The sequence below is a fragment of the Lepisma saccharinum genome, chromosome 16 (assembly GCF_977018435.1).
Source record: "Lepisma saccharinum chromosome 16, izLepSacc3.1, whole genome shotgun sequence".
Taxonomy (NCBI): Eukaryota; Metazoa; Arthropoda; class Insecta; order Zygentoma; family Lepismatidae; genus Lepisma; species Lepisma saccharinum.
Genome location: NC_139244.1, coordinates 60,295,161 through 60,313,107, shown reverse-complemented (window position 1 = coordinate 60,313,107; position 17,947 = coordinate 60,295,161). Strand labels below are relative to the sequence as shown.

The window sequence follows — 17,947 nt, the reverse complement described above, 5'->3', positions numbered from 1 at the left end:
TTTACTGCCAATAGAAATACATTGTTCCAAGTCCATTCCAAATTGTATGTAGAGTGCCCATCCTCACGAAGAAAAATATGAAAAAAAACCAAACTCTAAATCAATAATATGTTGGTAAAGATGGAAAGAAGAAAAGAAATAGGAAAGAAGGGGGTGAACACTACTAAAGGAAGGAAAAAGGGAGGTAGCATCATTACAATATACATATGGCAATTAATACACCGCAAAAATGTTACATACAGAATATACAGCCAAAAAAACCTTTTTTTTTTAAATGCATTAACATGACCACACATTATAGTATATATATATATATATATATATATATATATATATATGTATCAATTAGATAACCAAAATGAAGCCTAATGCAAAGGTATGACTCAATTTTAATCACATATATGAATGAACTCTTACTCTAAATTTAGAGGTTCCATACCTTCCAAAAGCAAGGGGAGAAATATGAAATAATCAATTAAATGCAATAATACATGCACAAAAAAAATTAAGGTTTATAATGGGTTTTGTAAGACCTGACCCATCCGTGAATTTGCCAGATCTACCATCACAGGAGAAGGCATAGGATCACGAAGAGTATACAGTTTAGAATGCGATACATGAGCCTTCTTAACTACCTGCTTGGTATCAGGATCAACCAAAAGGACAGTAACAGGACCAAGCGTCTTATAAACCTCGGCAGGACCTGTCCAACGTTCCTGAAGTTTAGCCGAAATGTTCTGCAAGGCATTACTTTGGGGAAAGGTGCGAAACAACACCAAATCACCGTGCTTATAAGAAACAGATGTACGAGTTGCATCATATTTACGCTGGCGTGAATGCCAGGATTTCAACAGATGTTTATAGGCCTCGCCCCAACGGTGAGCACGATCAGGCGAAGGAGGAGCAGCCAGTTCCACATCAGTTTGCAGTTCCCAAAAGAAATTCATTGGCCCGTCAATATCACGACCAAATATAATTTTGGCCAGACTAGTGTAGGTACTATCATGATGGGCAGTATTAAAAGCAAAGGCAATGCTACTTAACTGTGTATCCCATTTAGAATGGTCCTGAGAATGATAACAAATCAAAGATGCTTTCAAGTTCTAATAAACCGTTCCGCTAATGACGGATTAGGGTAATAAACACTGGTGTATATGTGTCTAACATTAGATTTAAACAGAAAGTTATTAAAAAGATGGGAACGGAAATATGAAGCATTGTCAATTCGCACGGAGCACCAGAAAGGAGAAACAAAGACCTCAATTTGTCAATAATCAAATGAGACGCAGCTGAACGAATCGGATATAATGAGACCCATTTGGAGAAGGCATCAACAACAACCAGAATGAAGGTATTACCTTTCGAAGAACGAACCAGGGGACCCACCAAATCGATATACAAACATCGCCAAATGACTTCAGAAGACAGTAAACCCTGAGGTCTACGTATGGCAAGCTTGGCCCGCTGACAGATATCGCAGGAGCGAACATAGAGTCGAATATCCCTAAGATAGTTGGGCCACCAAAAAAGAGAACCAATCTTCTTAATGGTTTTATTAACACCCAAATGTGAACCACCGACAGGGGTGTCATGATAGTACCTACAAATCAAATGCTGTAGTACTTGTGGTAAAACAATTTGAGAAGAAACAGCACGAGGAGGCTGCCAAACTAAAAGATCTTGAAACAAACGGTAATGCTTAACAGATTGATTCTCTTGTAATTGTTTTATAATGGGTTGCAAGGCAGCATCCTGTGCCTGAAGTGCAGCAATATCTGCTTTATCAAAAGGAATAATATTAAAATTAGGAGCAGCACATGCTAAGCTCGTAAAGGATGGAGCTATAGAAAAAACCTCAGGAGAATGTATCCGAGAAAGACAATCTGCAACAGGATTTTTAGCTGAAGAAATATGTTCAACGCTGTAAGAGAAACGGGAAAGATATAAGAGCCAACGTCCAAATTTGCCGAATTGCTCGGGATGTTTAAGCAACCATGACAAAGCCTGGTTGTCTGTTTGTAAAATAAAATGTTTGGAAGTCAAGTAGGTTTCAAATTTCTTGAAACCGAAAACAATAGCACAACATTCAGCCTCATAAATAGATTGCTTGCGCTCCTGAATGGTACGCTTCCTTGATGCAAAGGCAATGGGGCGTAAGGAACCATCCGATTCACGCTGATTCAAGGTAGCCCCAAGAGCCAAACTGGAAGCATCAGTCTGTAAAACAAACTCCTTCGAAAAATCAGGTAATGCGAGTACCGTATGTTGGACAAAGGCAGTTTTCAAGTGATCAAATTTTAGTTGGTCATCCTTGGTCCACACAAAGATGTTGAAATAATAAATCTATACGGGGTTGTGGGAATTTATCATAGGCAATCAAACAATTAAGATTCTTATAGGAACATACTAAACGATGGGTACCATTCTTTTTGGGGACCAGAAAGGTCGGGCTGGAATAAGGGGACCAACAGGATTCTATAATATTCTGAGCTTGTAATTCCTGTATTTGCTTTCTTAAAATTTCTGTTTGCACCGGGTTTAGCTGGAAAGGTTTGCAACGAAATGAAATATCAGACACCAAAGGGATGGAAACAGGAGGTAAGGTACAAGAGCCAACCTTGTCCGTAACCACATCACTAAAGGATTCCTAAAGAGAATGAAGATCGGGAGGAAAGGAAGAAGGCAATGCCGGTTCTATAGATTGATCAGTTTGTGGAGAAACATGCGGAGGAGAAGGGGGTACCTGCGAAGTGGATGGTGAAGGATGTAAGGCAAACTCCAATGGAATACCCTCCAAAAAAAATGGAAAGGATATGACCTTACGTTCCAAAGAAATAGTAGCACACGTATGACAAAGAAAATCTGTTCCCAAAAGCAAAGGAAAAGGTAATGAGTCAGATATCCAAAATCGCCATTTCCAAGATAAGTGATCTACACATAATGGTATGGAACAATAAGATGACAAGGAAAAGGTATTATTAGTAACATCTTTTAAGGCTATAGACTGATCATTAAAAATTGTACAAGGAGATTTAATACATTGTAAAAGAGAAGAAGCAATAATAGAAACAGATGAAGCAGTGTCTATTAAAGCTAGGCAAGGGTGGTCATTCACAAGAACCCGGATAGTTGGAGTTGGATAACCTTCCGACAAAAATGGGTACTCAGCATGTACCGAAGACACGAGGGAAACGGAAGTGGAAATGGGAGAATGGGAAGAAAAGTCTCCAACATGAGAAGAAGAAGAGGGAGGCTGCACAGCTGTCATACATGAAGAAACTTTATCAGATTCGGGAGAAGTCTGAGATGAAACTGTGTTGACCTGTACCTGCTCTAAACCTTCCTTCAAATTTACAGATTCCAAATGCAAAGTCCACTTTAATTCAGGCTGTAAAATATATTGTGCTAGAGCAAAAAAATCCTTCATACTCTGAGGACGAGCGCGCCCGAGAAAGAGTGAACGAGCAGGAAAACAAATACCCTCGATTATAAGATCAATCAATTGTTTATCGGACCAATCCACTACAAGGACCTGACTAGAATCATAAATGTCTCTAAGGTAAGAATATAAAGACTCTGTTGGATGTTGCACCCTGTGAAGGATGGAGCTTCTAAGAGATTGAAACCTAGAAATATGAATTAGTCTATTCCAGGTCATTGATTTAAATAAATGCCAGGGTAATTTTTGTAAAAGTCCCTCCATCCATACTTCACGAAGCGGAGGCAGGGTATAAGGCAAGGCCAACAACAATATAGATTCAATATCTAACAACTTGAGGCTGATCACTTTATGAAGTGTCAACAGAAAGGTAAATAACTGAGACACATCATGACCCGTTAACGGGGATAAATCCTGAAAAATTAAATTTACAGTGGAAAACCGAACAAGTTCTCTGGTCGGAGTTTGATTCTGAGGTAAAAGCAGTCCCTGGAGGAACTCAACAGTTGAAGGTGAAGGAGGTGGTAAGGTAGAAGACCCATAAGAGGGGGGGTTATAGCAAATGACATAATGGAAAAGGTTCGTAAAAAAAATACTCCTAACAGCATATAAGGGGTAAAAAAAAGGTTAGGCACAAATGAGAGCAAAAAAAAAGGGGTTATCAGGGGGAAAAAAATCGCAAACCTGGAAATTTCAAAATTGTGTGTAATAGTCACACTGCAATATTATTCTACTTCCTAATTATTTATATGACATGAATGAAAAATAAATGAGAGTTGAACAAAATATTCGGGAGGTGGCCGGGTGCAGTGGCAGGGAAAAAAAAAATTACTGAAAAATTGGAAAGCAACCTTGCTATGCTACCAAAACTTTGTGACGTGTCCTTTTGGTTTTGGGGTTATCGATGCCCGCGAGGGATCGGTATGTTGGAAGCAATGCCGGAGAGGGTAATATTCAATAACCCTATTTATTTAACCCAGGCAAAACGTCCCAAATAGACTTCTGCAAACGCCTTTATTGCATGTGCATCCAGCAAATGCTTGATCCACACGCGCACATTGGCGAGCAAAGCCCTGTTGTAGTGGGTCGAACGGATCACGCGTTCAATACGTCCGTTAGGTACCAATTTTACAACAAAGATATGAAAATGCTTAATATTTCTCCCCTGCCAAAAGTACTAAGTCCACCCAAAAAGCAACCCCCAAAATTCAAGAGCAAACATATATATATAGATATATATATATATATAGCACGGCCTGAAAACAAACAATTTTAATTAAACAAAAGGAATACACCATATATTTCAAATACACTCAAGATTACGCGGTATGCGCGTTGCACGCTAAGATAACGTATGGATGGTTACCAAATTTACATTAGTGCATAGCGATGTGTAACGCAAAGAAAGCACAAGCAAAAACGTTAACAATCGTGACTTTTATTTACTTCAAAAACCTGTCACTAAACAATGAAATGTACACGTATATGTAAAATGTACATATATATATATATCCAACACATCTATCAACAATATTATTGTCACCTTAAATAACAGACATTAATTTAACCACAATTTATGCGACACACCCTCCTTTCGTGCATCTAGTAACATTCGCACATAAAGGTTCACGTACGTTACCAACAACTCGACCAGTGAGCCTGGCACATATATATATTTATATTACTACAATATTCAGGTACAAGGGTTTGGTTACGTATTTTTATCTCATCCAACAATTATTTATATTTTAAGGATTTATTCATCTGTGTCGCGTTACTTACACATTAGTATGTAACTTTACTATCACAAAAGCCAACGATTTGACGCTACTATTTGGAAGGAAAACTTAACGGAAGGTAAAATTACAATAATGGGGGGGAGGGGAATTTGACGCACAAGAATTTACGTATGAGGCCTTTTTTGTTAAATATTCTTTTGCAATCCCTCTTCAATATTCCCACCAAGACGAATAATCTGCACTATGGCCCAAATGGAAGTTATCTTTGATCAGTTCTCTGTTTAATGATGCATTCACAATCCTATAGCCGACGGGCAAAATCTAGAAAAATCATGCGCGTGAATACGGCTTTGACTACAGGATACCCATTTCACAAATCTGGCGAGAGTATGCTTGCAACGGTCGAAAATTTAATATATATGTTGTTTCCGTTTAAGGGACAGTCAAAATTTCACTTTTCGTGCCGTGGTTTCTTTTCAAAAGGGAACGAATTAATTCGTGCTTTAAAAAAAAAAAAAAAAAAAAAAGGTCCGAAAGTAGACGTGTACGGCCAGCTGCGCTAAGTTCGAGATTTTAAGTTCACTTCACTATAGGTCTTTTGTGTGTGGTCGCAATTTTACCAGAACCTTCCGATTCTACGTACCTTAAATGTGTATTACACAATTTGTCTTCGGTGACATGGCGAGTCAATTCACAGTCCGGTATCTAGATCGTCTAAAGCATGCTCCTGTTGCTCACCATGAAAACCTCAAGTTCTATGGTACGGTACTAGAAGATCGGGCTGATAAAAGAGCGACTGCAGCTGCCTGGTGAAAGTATGTCCCTTCAGGTTCCCATCTATGCACAAAGTGGAAGTGTGGGAGGACCAGCAATTTCCGCGTAGTTTTGGGGGAGGTACTGGGTAGTGTCGCCAGGAGGCAGCACTTCTGTGTACAGCAGACAGAGGGAGCTACCCTCTGGCGGCGGACATGAGAACTTTGTTTTTTTATTTTCTCAAACGAAAGTTCCTTCTGTAAACTGCGACGGTGCGGGTTTTATATAATATATAAACGCAACGTCACACCCTTAAAACCAGGTTATTTTCTTGCAAGATCATTGTTGAATTTACACTTTCACTCCGTTATTTCATAAAAGTAAGTAATACGTAATTATCAAAATTCTCACTATGCGCATCTGTATCACATATGTATGTCTCGAAAAGAAAGTGGCTGACACCGTGTTGGAGGATTTAGCACAACGTTCAGGGTTTGAATCCTGGCCTGGGAATGGGTATTCTTTGCGAGTGCCACTTCATCAAAATTATCACGGTTAGCCAAAAGTGCCAAAAAAGTTATGTAAAATTCAAATTTTCTTAATTTTAGGCCGAGGTTCGACCTGTTCTCCCACCTAACCCTAAATAAACCAAATCAATCAATTGAAAAGGAATAGAATAGAATAGAGGTTTCTTTCAGTACGAGCCTTCGCGACTACATACAATTCCATACATTAATGAGGTTTTTACATATCCCCTTTCCGTAGGTTCTCATATGTTCATCCTTTCCGTTCATGTTAATTGTGGGTTCTTCCCTCACTACAATCTATCATCCAAATTTTTTTTGTATATTTTATACACTGATAGCACTAGCTTTTTGAGTCGAAAACAAGCTTACTGCACAGACTACATGCTTTCCAGTCTGGGATGCTCTCAGAGGTTGAAGTTAGAATAATACTAATGACTCAGTCGGCAAACTGGTCGTGTTCTTAACGCACCCCAAGTGGCATGCTTTATATGATGATCGTTATGTGTGGAAACATTCTCTATGCAGCACATTTGATATGGTCGATGCTATACTCCTTCCAAAAAAGGAGGACATTTACCGATTTCTAAAAAATCTCCCTGATGCCGGACAGACACCTAAAAAGGAGGACATGTCAAGATAAAAGAGGACGTCTGATCACCCTAGATATACTCTATTGTAACTTAAATAAATATTTGTTTAAAGTCTGCTGAATTTTGGCAATTATTTTAATGATAGCTTGCAAAATATCAGCAGCCATGTTTATTACAATTTAATGATAATGACATTATTTACAGTTTTAACATCTTGCCCATAAAAAATATTGAATTTTAAATCAAGAAAAATTTGTGTGTGTTTAGAGTTTACATGTTACATTTCCTTTCTTAGAGCCATTAAATGATGATGAGATAATTTACTTTCACCAAAAGTGATTCTGATATCTACAAAATCCTCATGTACAGTATTTTAAAATTATTTATTTAATGTGATTTAAATAAGTGATTTTTTAAAAAAAAATCACTTGATTTAATGAATCCACCTTGCAGTAATATTTCCCTCTCTATTTTAAGGTGAATCCTTGCCAGCATCCTATCATCATGTTGAAGAATGTTCGCTACAAGGACTTGGTGGCTATCCTCCAATTCATGTATCAAGGTGAAGTGAATCTGCAGCCAGAAGACTTGCATGGCTTTTTGGAGGCAGCAGAGATGCTGCAGATTCCTGCCTTGTCACAACAAGATGCTTCTAAAGTAAGTTTAATTTTTTTAAATTATTAATATTTCACCAATGTAATGTATTGTGTCCTAAGTACAGTTAGGTCAATCCAAATGAAATTGTCCAATACTGATTGCTCGATGGTTTTAAAATATGTAATTGTTTGAAAAATAATATTGTATTTTTACCACACGTTTTTCCTTCATGGCAGATGGTAATTTTTGCATTTTCAGACCTTTACATACAAAATCAACAGTAAATGCCTAGAGGCATGGGATAGGAGTTGTTCTGTTCAACATGCTCTTCACTATCGGATAAAAAATTATGGATACACAAGTTCGGACTCAATTAAAAATTAACCAGCAGACGTACACAAAAACAAATTGCATCAAAATTGGGTTATTCAATTCTGTGTTAATCTACTGTAACCAATTATTTTCTTCTTTAGCTTTTATAGGTTGAGATGGGTCAAGGAATGCTAAGTTTACTTAGCATTAATATGTCATAGTGCGGGGCAAAAATGTGGGTGGAGGGACAACTACCCCGTAATCGCCACCACTTGTTTCTGGTGTTAAATGATGAATATACTTTGATAGACATGATAGACACGACATTTATATCAAGATTCCAAGATTCTTCATAAAGGTCTGCATTACTGCCTTATTTCATGCAATAAGTTGTAAGAAGATCGGAATTCTTAAGTACAGTATAGTGGAACCTCGATTTTACTTTTTTGCAGGAAAATATAAAATCGGGGAAAATTTCATAACATTTTGCTCTATTGGGACCATGAATTTTGAATGTATAATGCAGGAAAATGTAAAACTGGGGAACGTTAAATCGGGGTTCCACTGTACTCGTTTTCAACATTTCCATTCTTGAGACACTGCCCTTCTTCAGCCACTTCACAAGTTCAGATTTACAGATTTAAAACATTTACAGCTGCCAGTACACCATGTGGATTGAATAACTAGGGCCTGGATTGCTTTTTTACATTTCGTAACTTGCTTATATCTTTTACTAATTTTACCAATGTCTTAAACCTGAACATTTGAAGTTCCTGAAGAAAATCATTGTGCGAAAAAGTGAAATGTTGAAGGAAAAATTATAAGTGAAATCACTGCATGTAAATACTTTGGTCTTTTCAAAACTTTTGTACTTGACACTTGTCAGCTTTTAATGTTACACCATAGTTCTTTTATTTTGTGAATACATATGTGTACTATATTAAAGTATGGCCGCGGTGGCTCAATCGGTAACGCGTCTGACTACCATGCTAAAGGTCCCGGGTTCGATCCCCGGCCGGTTCAAATCCGGGAACTTTTCTAACGATGGAAGCGGCCCCGGCACCCACCCAGCGTCGAATAACATGGGTACCTGGGGGAAACCCTGGGGGGTAAAGGCGGTCAGGGGCGTGATGCTGATCACATCACCCCCACTTACAACCGGATCAAGAAAGTGTGGGGCGTTACCCCCACACCCCCTATATGCCTTCATGGCGTGGTGCTATGCACAGGGGAGCACTTTTTACTATATTAAAGTTATGTACTTGCAATATTTTTTTATTTTCTTATTTTACAATTTTACATTTGGTTATTAGTTAAAAAGATAAAGAACGTTGCTGGATTTATGCTTGATATTGAAATAACTGAACATCAGGGAAAAGTTTATCTTGCAGTTTATGGTTTTTACAAGCACATAAACACAATGTGTCTGGGAGCATGTGTTCTTCTGAAATGTAACAGTAAGAATTGTGTTTGTGTACTTGTAAGAGAAATAATTCTACAATGCAAGCAATAGGTACATACAAAAAAAATCAGAGAAGTAATTGTCAGTTATGAATGTTTTCTTAAAAAATGAAATTCATTTTGTAATTATACATTGTCTTTCATGTGACTATTCATTAAAATAATGTGTACTTCGCTAATGATAATTTTCACTTTCAGGATTCATCAACTCAAACATCACCAAAAATACATGAGCAGTCCTGTTGTTCAGGTGGTGATGATACAGCTTTGATACAACAGAAACCTCAGGAATCAAACATAGTGATTCCGTGCAAGAAGAAAATATCCACAAAAAGTCCACAGAAAAGGAATGTAATCAATGAGGGTGCCTCTGGCAAAATCTTCGCAGAAAATTCTCTGGTGCTTTTGGATGTAGAACCTCTAGAAGATATGCTTGAGTTAAGCACTGAACAAAAAGTAGTTGCTGTAAAATGTTTGTCAGCACAATGCCCTGAACCCTTGGGACTATATGAAGACTCACCAGGTGCTTCATCAACAAATGAGACATCATCATGTGCTCCATATCAATCAGGAAGTGACATAATCAAATCTTCATTTGATAACCATCTGCCAGTTGAAAATACACATGAAAACCCAGGCCTTCCTGGAGCGTCAGTTCCCAGAAAGTTGCCAAAGTTGGGTTCAGTTAATACACATGAAAACCCAGGCCTTCCTGGAGCGTCAGTTCCCAGAAAGTTGCCAAAGTTGGGTTCAGTTAATACACATGAAAACCCAGGCCTTCCTGGAGCGTCAGTTCCCAGAAAGTTGCCAAAGTTGGGTTCAGTTAATACACATGAAAACCCAGGCCTTCCTGGAGCGTCAGTTCCCAGAAAGTTGCCAAAGTTGGGTTCAGTTAATACACATGAAAACCCAGGCCTTCCTGGAGCGTCAGTTCCCAGAAAGTTGCCAAAGTTGGGTTCAGTTAATACACATGAAAACCCAGGCCTTCCTGGAGCGTCAGTTCCCAGAAAGTTGCCAAAGTTGGGTTCAGTTAATACACATGAAAACCCAGGCCTTCCTGGAGCGTCAGTTCCCAGAAAGTTGCCAAAGTTGGTTTCAGTTAATACACCACAGCTGCCTGCTGGAACATTGAACATTTGTGGATTACCAGATTCAGATGAACAGGATATGGGTAGCATTTTAACAGCAGCAACTAGCAAAACTTCTCCTGTGCAATCCGAATCCCAAACAGTTCCAAAAGTGGCTACAATGATTCACCATTCAGTAACCACTGCACAGAATTCTACACCTAAAACTAATTCTTTGGGTGTGTCAGCTTTGGAAACAGGACGAAAGCTTGGGATCCCTGTAATATCACGTATTGTAAAACAAAGTAAATCTGGTACCCACTCCCTCTCTCCTAGAATGCAGAATATTGAGGAATCTTCAAAGCCTGTCAGTCAAGAACCAAATGCAGAAAAGTATGTTAACATGTACTCAGGTGCTTTGTCTGATACACCCATGATTAACCTTTCATGTAATCCTTCAACATCACAGGAGAGTCCTTCATTTGTTGACAATTCACAGAATTTTATTGTGTGTACATTAAGAAACAGAGAATTTCAAAAAGTTCTAATAAATAAAGATGAAGGTATGTATCTTTTAGTATTATACGATAATGTTGAAATTAAGCTTTTAGTGCACAATAAATACAGGGGTAGACAAACCTAAAAATAAATCAGGAACGAGTTTTTTTCCCTCCCAAATATGGACTTTGAATACTATGAACTCAACTAAGATAAAGCTACACATTTTGAAATTTGACCTTAAATAATTTAATTTATTGGATTGAAGGTCATTATTTCTTGCAGCGGACTGGCCTTTCTAAATAACTCTCTATACATGTCTCTTGTGTTTGTATAACCACTTTTTGTCAATGTAAAATAATATAATATGGTTGTTTAAGTGGTTGGGGTCTGCAACAATAGCGACTCCAACTCCTGTTTCTGCAGAGTTATATATGAATCAAATTCTGATTTTATAAAATCAGAATATTCATAACTTCAGTATCATTGATGCCCAATAGTTTTTAGGGTTAGTGAGGGTTGATTAATTTTGTAAAGGTTGAGTTTGTGCTCTTTTTCTGCAGACAATGTGTAACCCTATCAACTTGAAATCTGTAATTCCAGAATCTTTCCATTCAGCTCCTTTCTAATGGACATGAAAAGTTCTTCCTGCTCACAGGAACTTCCAGCATTTCTCTGCCCTGTTAAAATCAATATACCAAATTTTGCAATGCTGTGCAATGTTCATCCTCATCTATTTGTGCCTCTATATCCTCATGAACATACTTGCATGTTGTCTGTCAGTAACGGCATAATACCTGATGTTAATTTTACCAGGAACCACTACCATTCAAAGTTAAATTACATGTAATGGAAAAACAACCAATGTTAGCACACTTCTGTTTTTTGAAACATGTGTATGTCATCTTCTTCTACTCTAGGCTCCAAGCCATAGAAGCATGAAAAATCTGTTAATGGTTTTCGTGTATCTTTTTTGAATACCAATACAACCATCCAGTACATTACTAATGCCACATTTCTTAAATGATTTAACCACTGTCTTAGTTATTATAGTTTCCATGAAGCTTTGACCCATTTACAAACTTATGGAATGTTAGGCCTTTTCCTTCTTCCTGATGGTGCAACATGAGCATCAGCATATAAGGTGCACCCTGTTTATCAGGTGTATTTTTAAAAAGGAGAAAATGTATCTCGTACTCCGGCAAATACAATATTTAACTATTCCAAAGTCTCCTCCGTTTATAGCACTACTTACATGGTAAAAAAGAAAAAATAGTTTCCGACATAGCATAGTGATGAGTAACTCAGGCTGCCTCCTTGCAACAGTAATATGCAGGCTCTACAATTTTTTCTATATGTGCTCCTGAAATTTTTATATCAAGACTGGCAATACTTGCAGAGCAATGTTGTAATTTCAAATAATAATACCAGAAATTCAACAGGTAGTTATTATCAATAATTCAATCCAAGAAACAGATGCTGGTCAACAATGGTACAATTGGAATTGAAAATTCTTGTTGTTTACTGTTGATGAGCTTAGAAGATCTATCAACAAATAGAATGAGCTCTATTGTTCAAGTCAAGTTGTTTATTGTTGATGAGCTTAGAAGATGTATCAACAAATTGAATAAGCTCTATTGTTCAAGTCAAATTTGTTCTATTTCACTTCATGAAGGCAGGGAAAAGCAATAACTCGAATCATTGTTGCTACAGTGAAACCCAGATTTTACATTTTCCTGCGTTATACATTCAATCTTAATGGCCCCCAACATAGCAAAATGTTATGAAGTTTTACTTTTTCCTGCATATTAGGTTTTTACAATTTGCTCCCCTGCAAAACATAAAATCGAGGTTCCACTGTAACACAGAAATTATTCACTGTTTATCTCAGAAAAGAATCTCTGCACGTGCCTTAAGACTTAAGAGCCAGAAAGGAATGTCTAAAATGTAGAAGTCTACAAACATGAAACAGCCATGTTGATAACCAAGGCTCAGTTGGTAGAAGGAAGAATATCCTCTCTCAGCTAAATGCTAATTCCAGACTTAAACATGCTCGGCAGGTTAAATTCATCATTGGAGCTCAAGTCCAAATCATCCTAGGGAGGAAGTAATTAAACTTTCTTAGTAAACTAACCCTTAAGGGTTCAAGGTTGCCATCATCTTCCACTTTTCAATTTCTTATATCTACAGGGTGCTCGGAAATTCCCCGTACAAACTCCTAGGGCTAGTAGAGGGGACTGAGTAGTCAATATTTGGAATAGGAACCCATGTCCGGATGACAATGTGTCATATGTGCCTGTGTTGGTATGTAACCGGGTAGGCAGTACATGACGTCAGAAGATCACCTGATGACCTAAAGTGTAATCATTTATTACAACCATGTCAAATGTAAGGTACAGAATTGAATGACGTGTGACTCAATACATAATACAAACAAATTTATTTGGTAGCAATGCCAAGGGAACAAATAGAAACGTACTATTCATTAATCACAATAACACTTGTGTCGACAATGGAACGCAACAATTTGTTTATGTCTTCTGCTCTGGATGTGTTGCATACGGCACTGCTCAACTACAACAGTGGCTCGATGTGACGACCACCAACGTCGTTGCACACATTGTACCGATGAATCATGTTCCGGTACACTCGCTCCATCACACCTGGTGTCCCGTCAATCTCTTGTGAAACGACCATAACTCGTTCCAGCAGTTCTTCCTCTGTCTCTACAGGAGTCTTGTACATCATACTCTCCATATGACCCCACAAGAAATAGTCCAATGGTGTTAAATCCGGCGATCGTGGGGGCCACGCGGATGGACCACCTCGGCCTATTCATCTTTGCCCGAATCTTCGGTTAAGATGTCTCCGAACTTCAAGTGTAAAGTGAGGCGGTGCATTATCGTACTAAATCCACAGTTCCTGACGGGCGTTCAATGGCACACAATCCAAGAACAGGGCCAATACTTCCTGAAGGAAGATCAAGTAAGTGGCACACGTTAGCCTGGCTGGAAAAAGGTACTGCCCGATCACATGACCGTCCAGAATACCTGCCCACACGTAGATAGGTATGAGGGTTTTCGTCTGTCCAGACATGGCTGTTTCGAGAATTGAGAACACACTCCCTAGTGAATTTACATTCATCTGTGAACAGAACTCAATGCGGAAACTGGGGCTCGTCGATGCAGTGGTGCAGAAACCACGTGCAGAAGTTAACACGTCGTACGAAATTGGCTGGTCTCAAAGCCTGTACCCTTTGGTGGTGGCAAGGATGTGTTGTTGCTCATGCAGATTCTGCGAGAAACACCCATTGCACGTGCAATTGTTTGCGTACTTGTTGACGGGTCCTGTTCAACGTGGTGCAGTACAGCCTCTTCCAATTCGGGCATCCGGCGTCTCTTTGGAGCACCACAGTCCTTCCTGTTGGCGGTGAAGGCACCTCGTTCTTGGAGCCATTGCGTAATGCTGGCAAAAAGAAAGTATGCGATAAAGTCGCATGTTGTTGATAACGCTCTTGATACAGCCGACAAGCTGCTCTTTCATTACCTTCCGCTGCACCATACACAAGGATCATGTCCGTGTATTCTGCAAACGTGTACTCAACATGTTCATCGGAGACGCACAGGCACGTGAATGGGGCTCCAGGTAGAATACCACGGCAGGATAGACGTCATGTGCCATCAGGTGATCTTCTGACGTCATGTACTGCCTACCCAGTTGCATACCAACACAGGCACATACGACACATTGTCATAGTTGTAGCACGAAAAACGGTACGTTTCCGGACATGGGTTCCTATTCCAAATATTGTCTACTCAGTCCTCTCTAGTAGCCCTAAGAGTTTGTAAATGGAATTTCCAAGCACCCTTATCTTTTTCAATATAAGATGCGTCGCAGACATCAACATCATTGAATAGATGACATCTTCCTCATTTGGATACATGCTGAACCAGGGTGGATAATAATAATGATTTTTATTTAAATATATATATTTTTGAAACACACTTAAAATTATGTTGCCTTTCCCTCTGGGGCTTGCACCATGTTGGACACTTCCATTGAGCTGGATCCACGGACACAGTAACAATAATTGTGTTTTAATACAGATCCTTTAATGCGGTTAACATACAGGGTTTTCGTAAATGATTGTCGGGGTTACAAACAAGCACTGTACTTTACGTAATAAAGGTAGACACATGCAATTTTTTGCAAAATGTTAGAAAACTCACCAAGTTTTTATGACAGTCACAAATGTTCCATGTGCTCGCCTCGCGATATCCTGCAGATATCTAAGCGATAGTCCATTTCCTGCCACACTCGGGATAGCATATCACGTGTAACACTGTTGATGGAATTCGTTATGTGTGTTTTCAGTTCCTCGATGGTAGCGGGTAATGGAGGATAGTAAACGGTATCCTTTACGTATCCCCAGAGAAAAAAATCGCAAGGAGAAAGGTCAGGGGAACGAGGCGGCCATGATAAAAGGTTTTCATCCTCATCACTCCCGCGCCCAATCCAACGTTTTGGTAATTTTCTGTTGAGCAATGATCGCACTTCACAGTGGAAATGAGGTGGGGCTCCATCCAATTGAATGATGAAGGTGTTAGAATCTTCTTCCACTTGAGGAAATAGCCACTCATTCAACATATCCAGGAATGTCAATCCTGTAACTGTTTTCTCCATGAAGAAGAATGGACCGTACACCTTTTCTCGTGACACAGCACAAAAAACATTCACTTTAGGCGAGTCCCGAACCAATTCAACAAACTGATGAGGATTTTCCGTTCCCCATATGCGCACATTGTGTGTGTTTACTTTTCCACTTAGTGGAATGTCGCCTCGTCAGTGGAAACGAAATTCTCGATGAAATTGTCATCGTCAGTCATGAGATTTTGCATATCGCTGGCGAACGTTTCCCGTACACGACGGTCGTTAAGTGTTAGCTTTTGATGCAGACTTAGGCGGTATGGTTTCATGTTGAGCCGTTTTCGTAGAACACTCCATAATGTTGTCTTCGGTATGTTTAGTTCCTTGGATCCAGCAGGAATCGATTTCTTCGGGCTCCGTAGATAGGTTTCACGAACACGCTCCACATCATGTTCCGGCACTGATGGTCGACCACTGCTTTTGTTTTTGCAAATGCAACCTTTTTCCTTGAACTGCGCATACCACCTTCTAATCGAATTGTCTGATGGTGCATCTTTCCGATATCGCGCACGAAAATGTCGCTGCACAACTGTAACGGACCTCGTTGCGTGATATTCAAGGACACAGAACGCCTTCTCACTAGCAATATCCGCCATTTTGGAAAACTGCCGCCTAGCGGCAGAATCTGGAAACAGAGGTCTATGAAACAAATAAGGAACAAAACTTGTTGAGTTTCTCAAGAATATCGTGCATTTGTGTTCACCGTGTCATTCACCCAAATCGGTTACAACAATGAGGAAACCCCGACAATCATTTACGAAAACCCGGTATTATAATATATTCAATAATGGTAACATGTTTGCACATACTGATGAATTACACAAATGCCTATATCTGAGTATATCTCACTGTTGCAAGCTGACATGCACCATGCCTAAAGTCATGCTCCCAGAATTCCATTTTCTAAAGAGGAAGTTCCCAGCGGGAGTAAAATAAAAACAAATGAGGAGCGGAAAGCAAAATTACATACAATCTTAAACCAATTACTTGTATGGTTTTTTGCACCGTATGTTTTTTATAGAAAGGCTTTTTCTGTTAAATGACCCTGTAAAATATTTGAACGGTTTGATTAAAGCAAATAAAATATTATATGTACCGTATTCTCGCGTCTTATTAGCCGCACGCGTGTATAAGCCGCACCCCCTTTTTTGGCCTTAGATTTCAGGAAAATAAAATTTCTCGTGTATAAGTCGCACAACTTTTTTTTTTTTTTTTGCGTAGGTAGCCAATTTCAAGTAAGTATTTTAAAAGTATTTTAACCTTTATTTTAGCGCAATGATCTACATTTTAATACCGTATCATTCAGTTTGAGTCCTCAAAGCCCTTATTCACTGTCGTTGCTGCTACTCGTTGAAATATTTTCTGCACAAGAGGTATTGTCATCTTCATCACTAACATCATCATCTCACAACATTTCATCCTGAGTACCATCTAGGGCATTGGATATGCTGCCTTTCAGAAAACCCTTCAAAACTGCCTCCGACTTTACACTTTCCCATGCTGCCAGAATCCATTCACACACTTGCTTGACAGTCGGACGTTTGATCTTTCCTGTTGCTGTAAGCTCGTGGTTTCCTGCACTAATCCAGTCATTATACAGACGCCGGAACGCAGCTTTAAACGAGCGAATTACACAAACGTCTAGGGGCTGCAGTACAGACGTCAGACCCCCAGGAATCACAGCTACATCCGTTTTCAACTGTTGGAATTTTGTCTGTATTCTGTCGGTTAGGTGACCACGAAAGCTGTCCCACACCAGCAAACTCTTTTGCTTCAGCAATGCACCAGACCTTCTATTCCACACTTTGTCTATCCAGTCCAATACCAGTTCTTCTTCCATCCATCCTTTCTGCTGGGCACGTATGATAATACCCAGCGGAAATGCCTCTTTTGGCACATTCTTACGCTTCAGCACAACATGCGGTGGCAGTTTCCTTCCATCCGCAAGAACACACAACATTACAGTGCATCGTTGTTTCTCTCCACCAGTGGTCTTGATCGATACGGTGTGCGAGCCTCTCGGTGCAACTGTGCTGGACATAGGCATGTCCCAGTAAATAGGTGTTTCATCCACGTTACCGATCTGAGACAAGCTATAATCATTGGACTTTTGCATTCGAATCACGTACTTGTGAAATTTAACAATTTTCTGATCAAAGTCTGCAGGAAAATGTTGAGCAATTGTTGTCCTACCGCGAAGCGATAAACTTTTCCTACGCATAAAACGTGAACACCATCCCGCACTAGCTCAGAAAGC

General features: G+C 39.2%; 1 protein-coding gene across 2 annotated transcripts in view; it reads left to right on the top strand.

Annotated features, from left to right (window-relative positions):
* The window catches only part of LOC146000500 (uncharacterized), a 58,621-nt gene that overhangs the window by 15,183 nt on the left and 25,491 nt on the right, over positions 1-17,947 (top strand). For both annotated transcript variants that reach the window (XM_083138229.1, XM_083138231.1), the window contains exons 3-4: positions 7,526-7,705; positions 9,617-11,048. In XM_083138229.1, the coding sequence (XP_082994355.1) occupies positions 7,526-7,705; positions 9,617-11,048 (1,612 nt within the window). The remainder of the gene's footprint in view (positions 1-7,525; positions 7,706-9,616; positions 11,049-17,947) is intronic.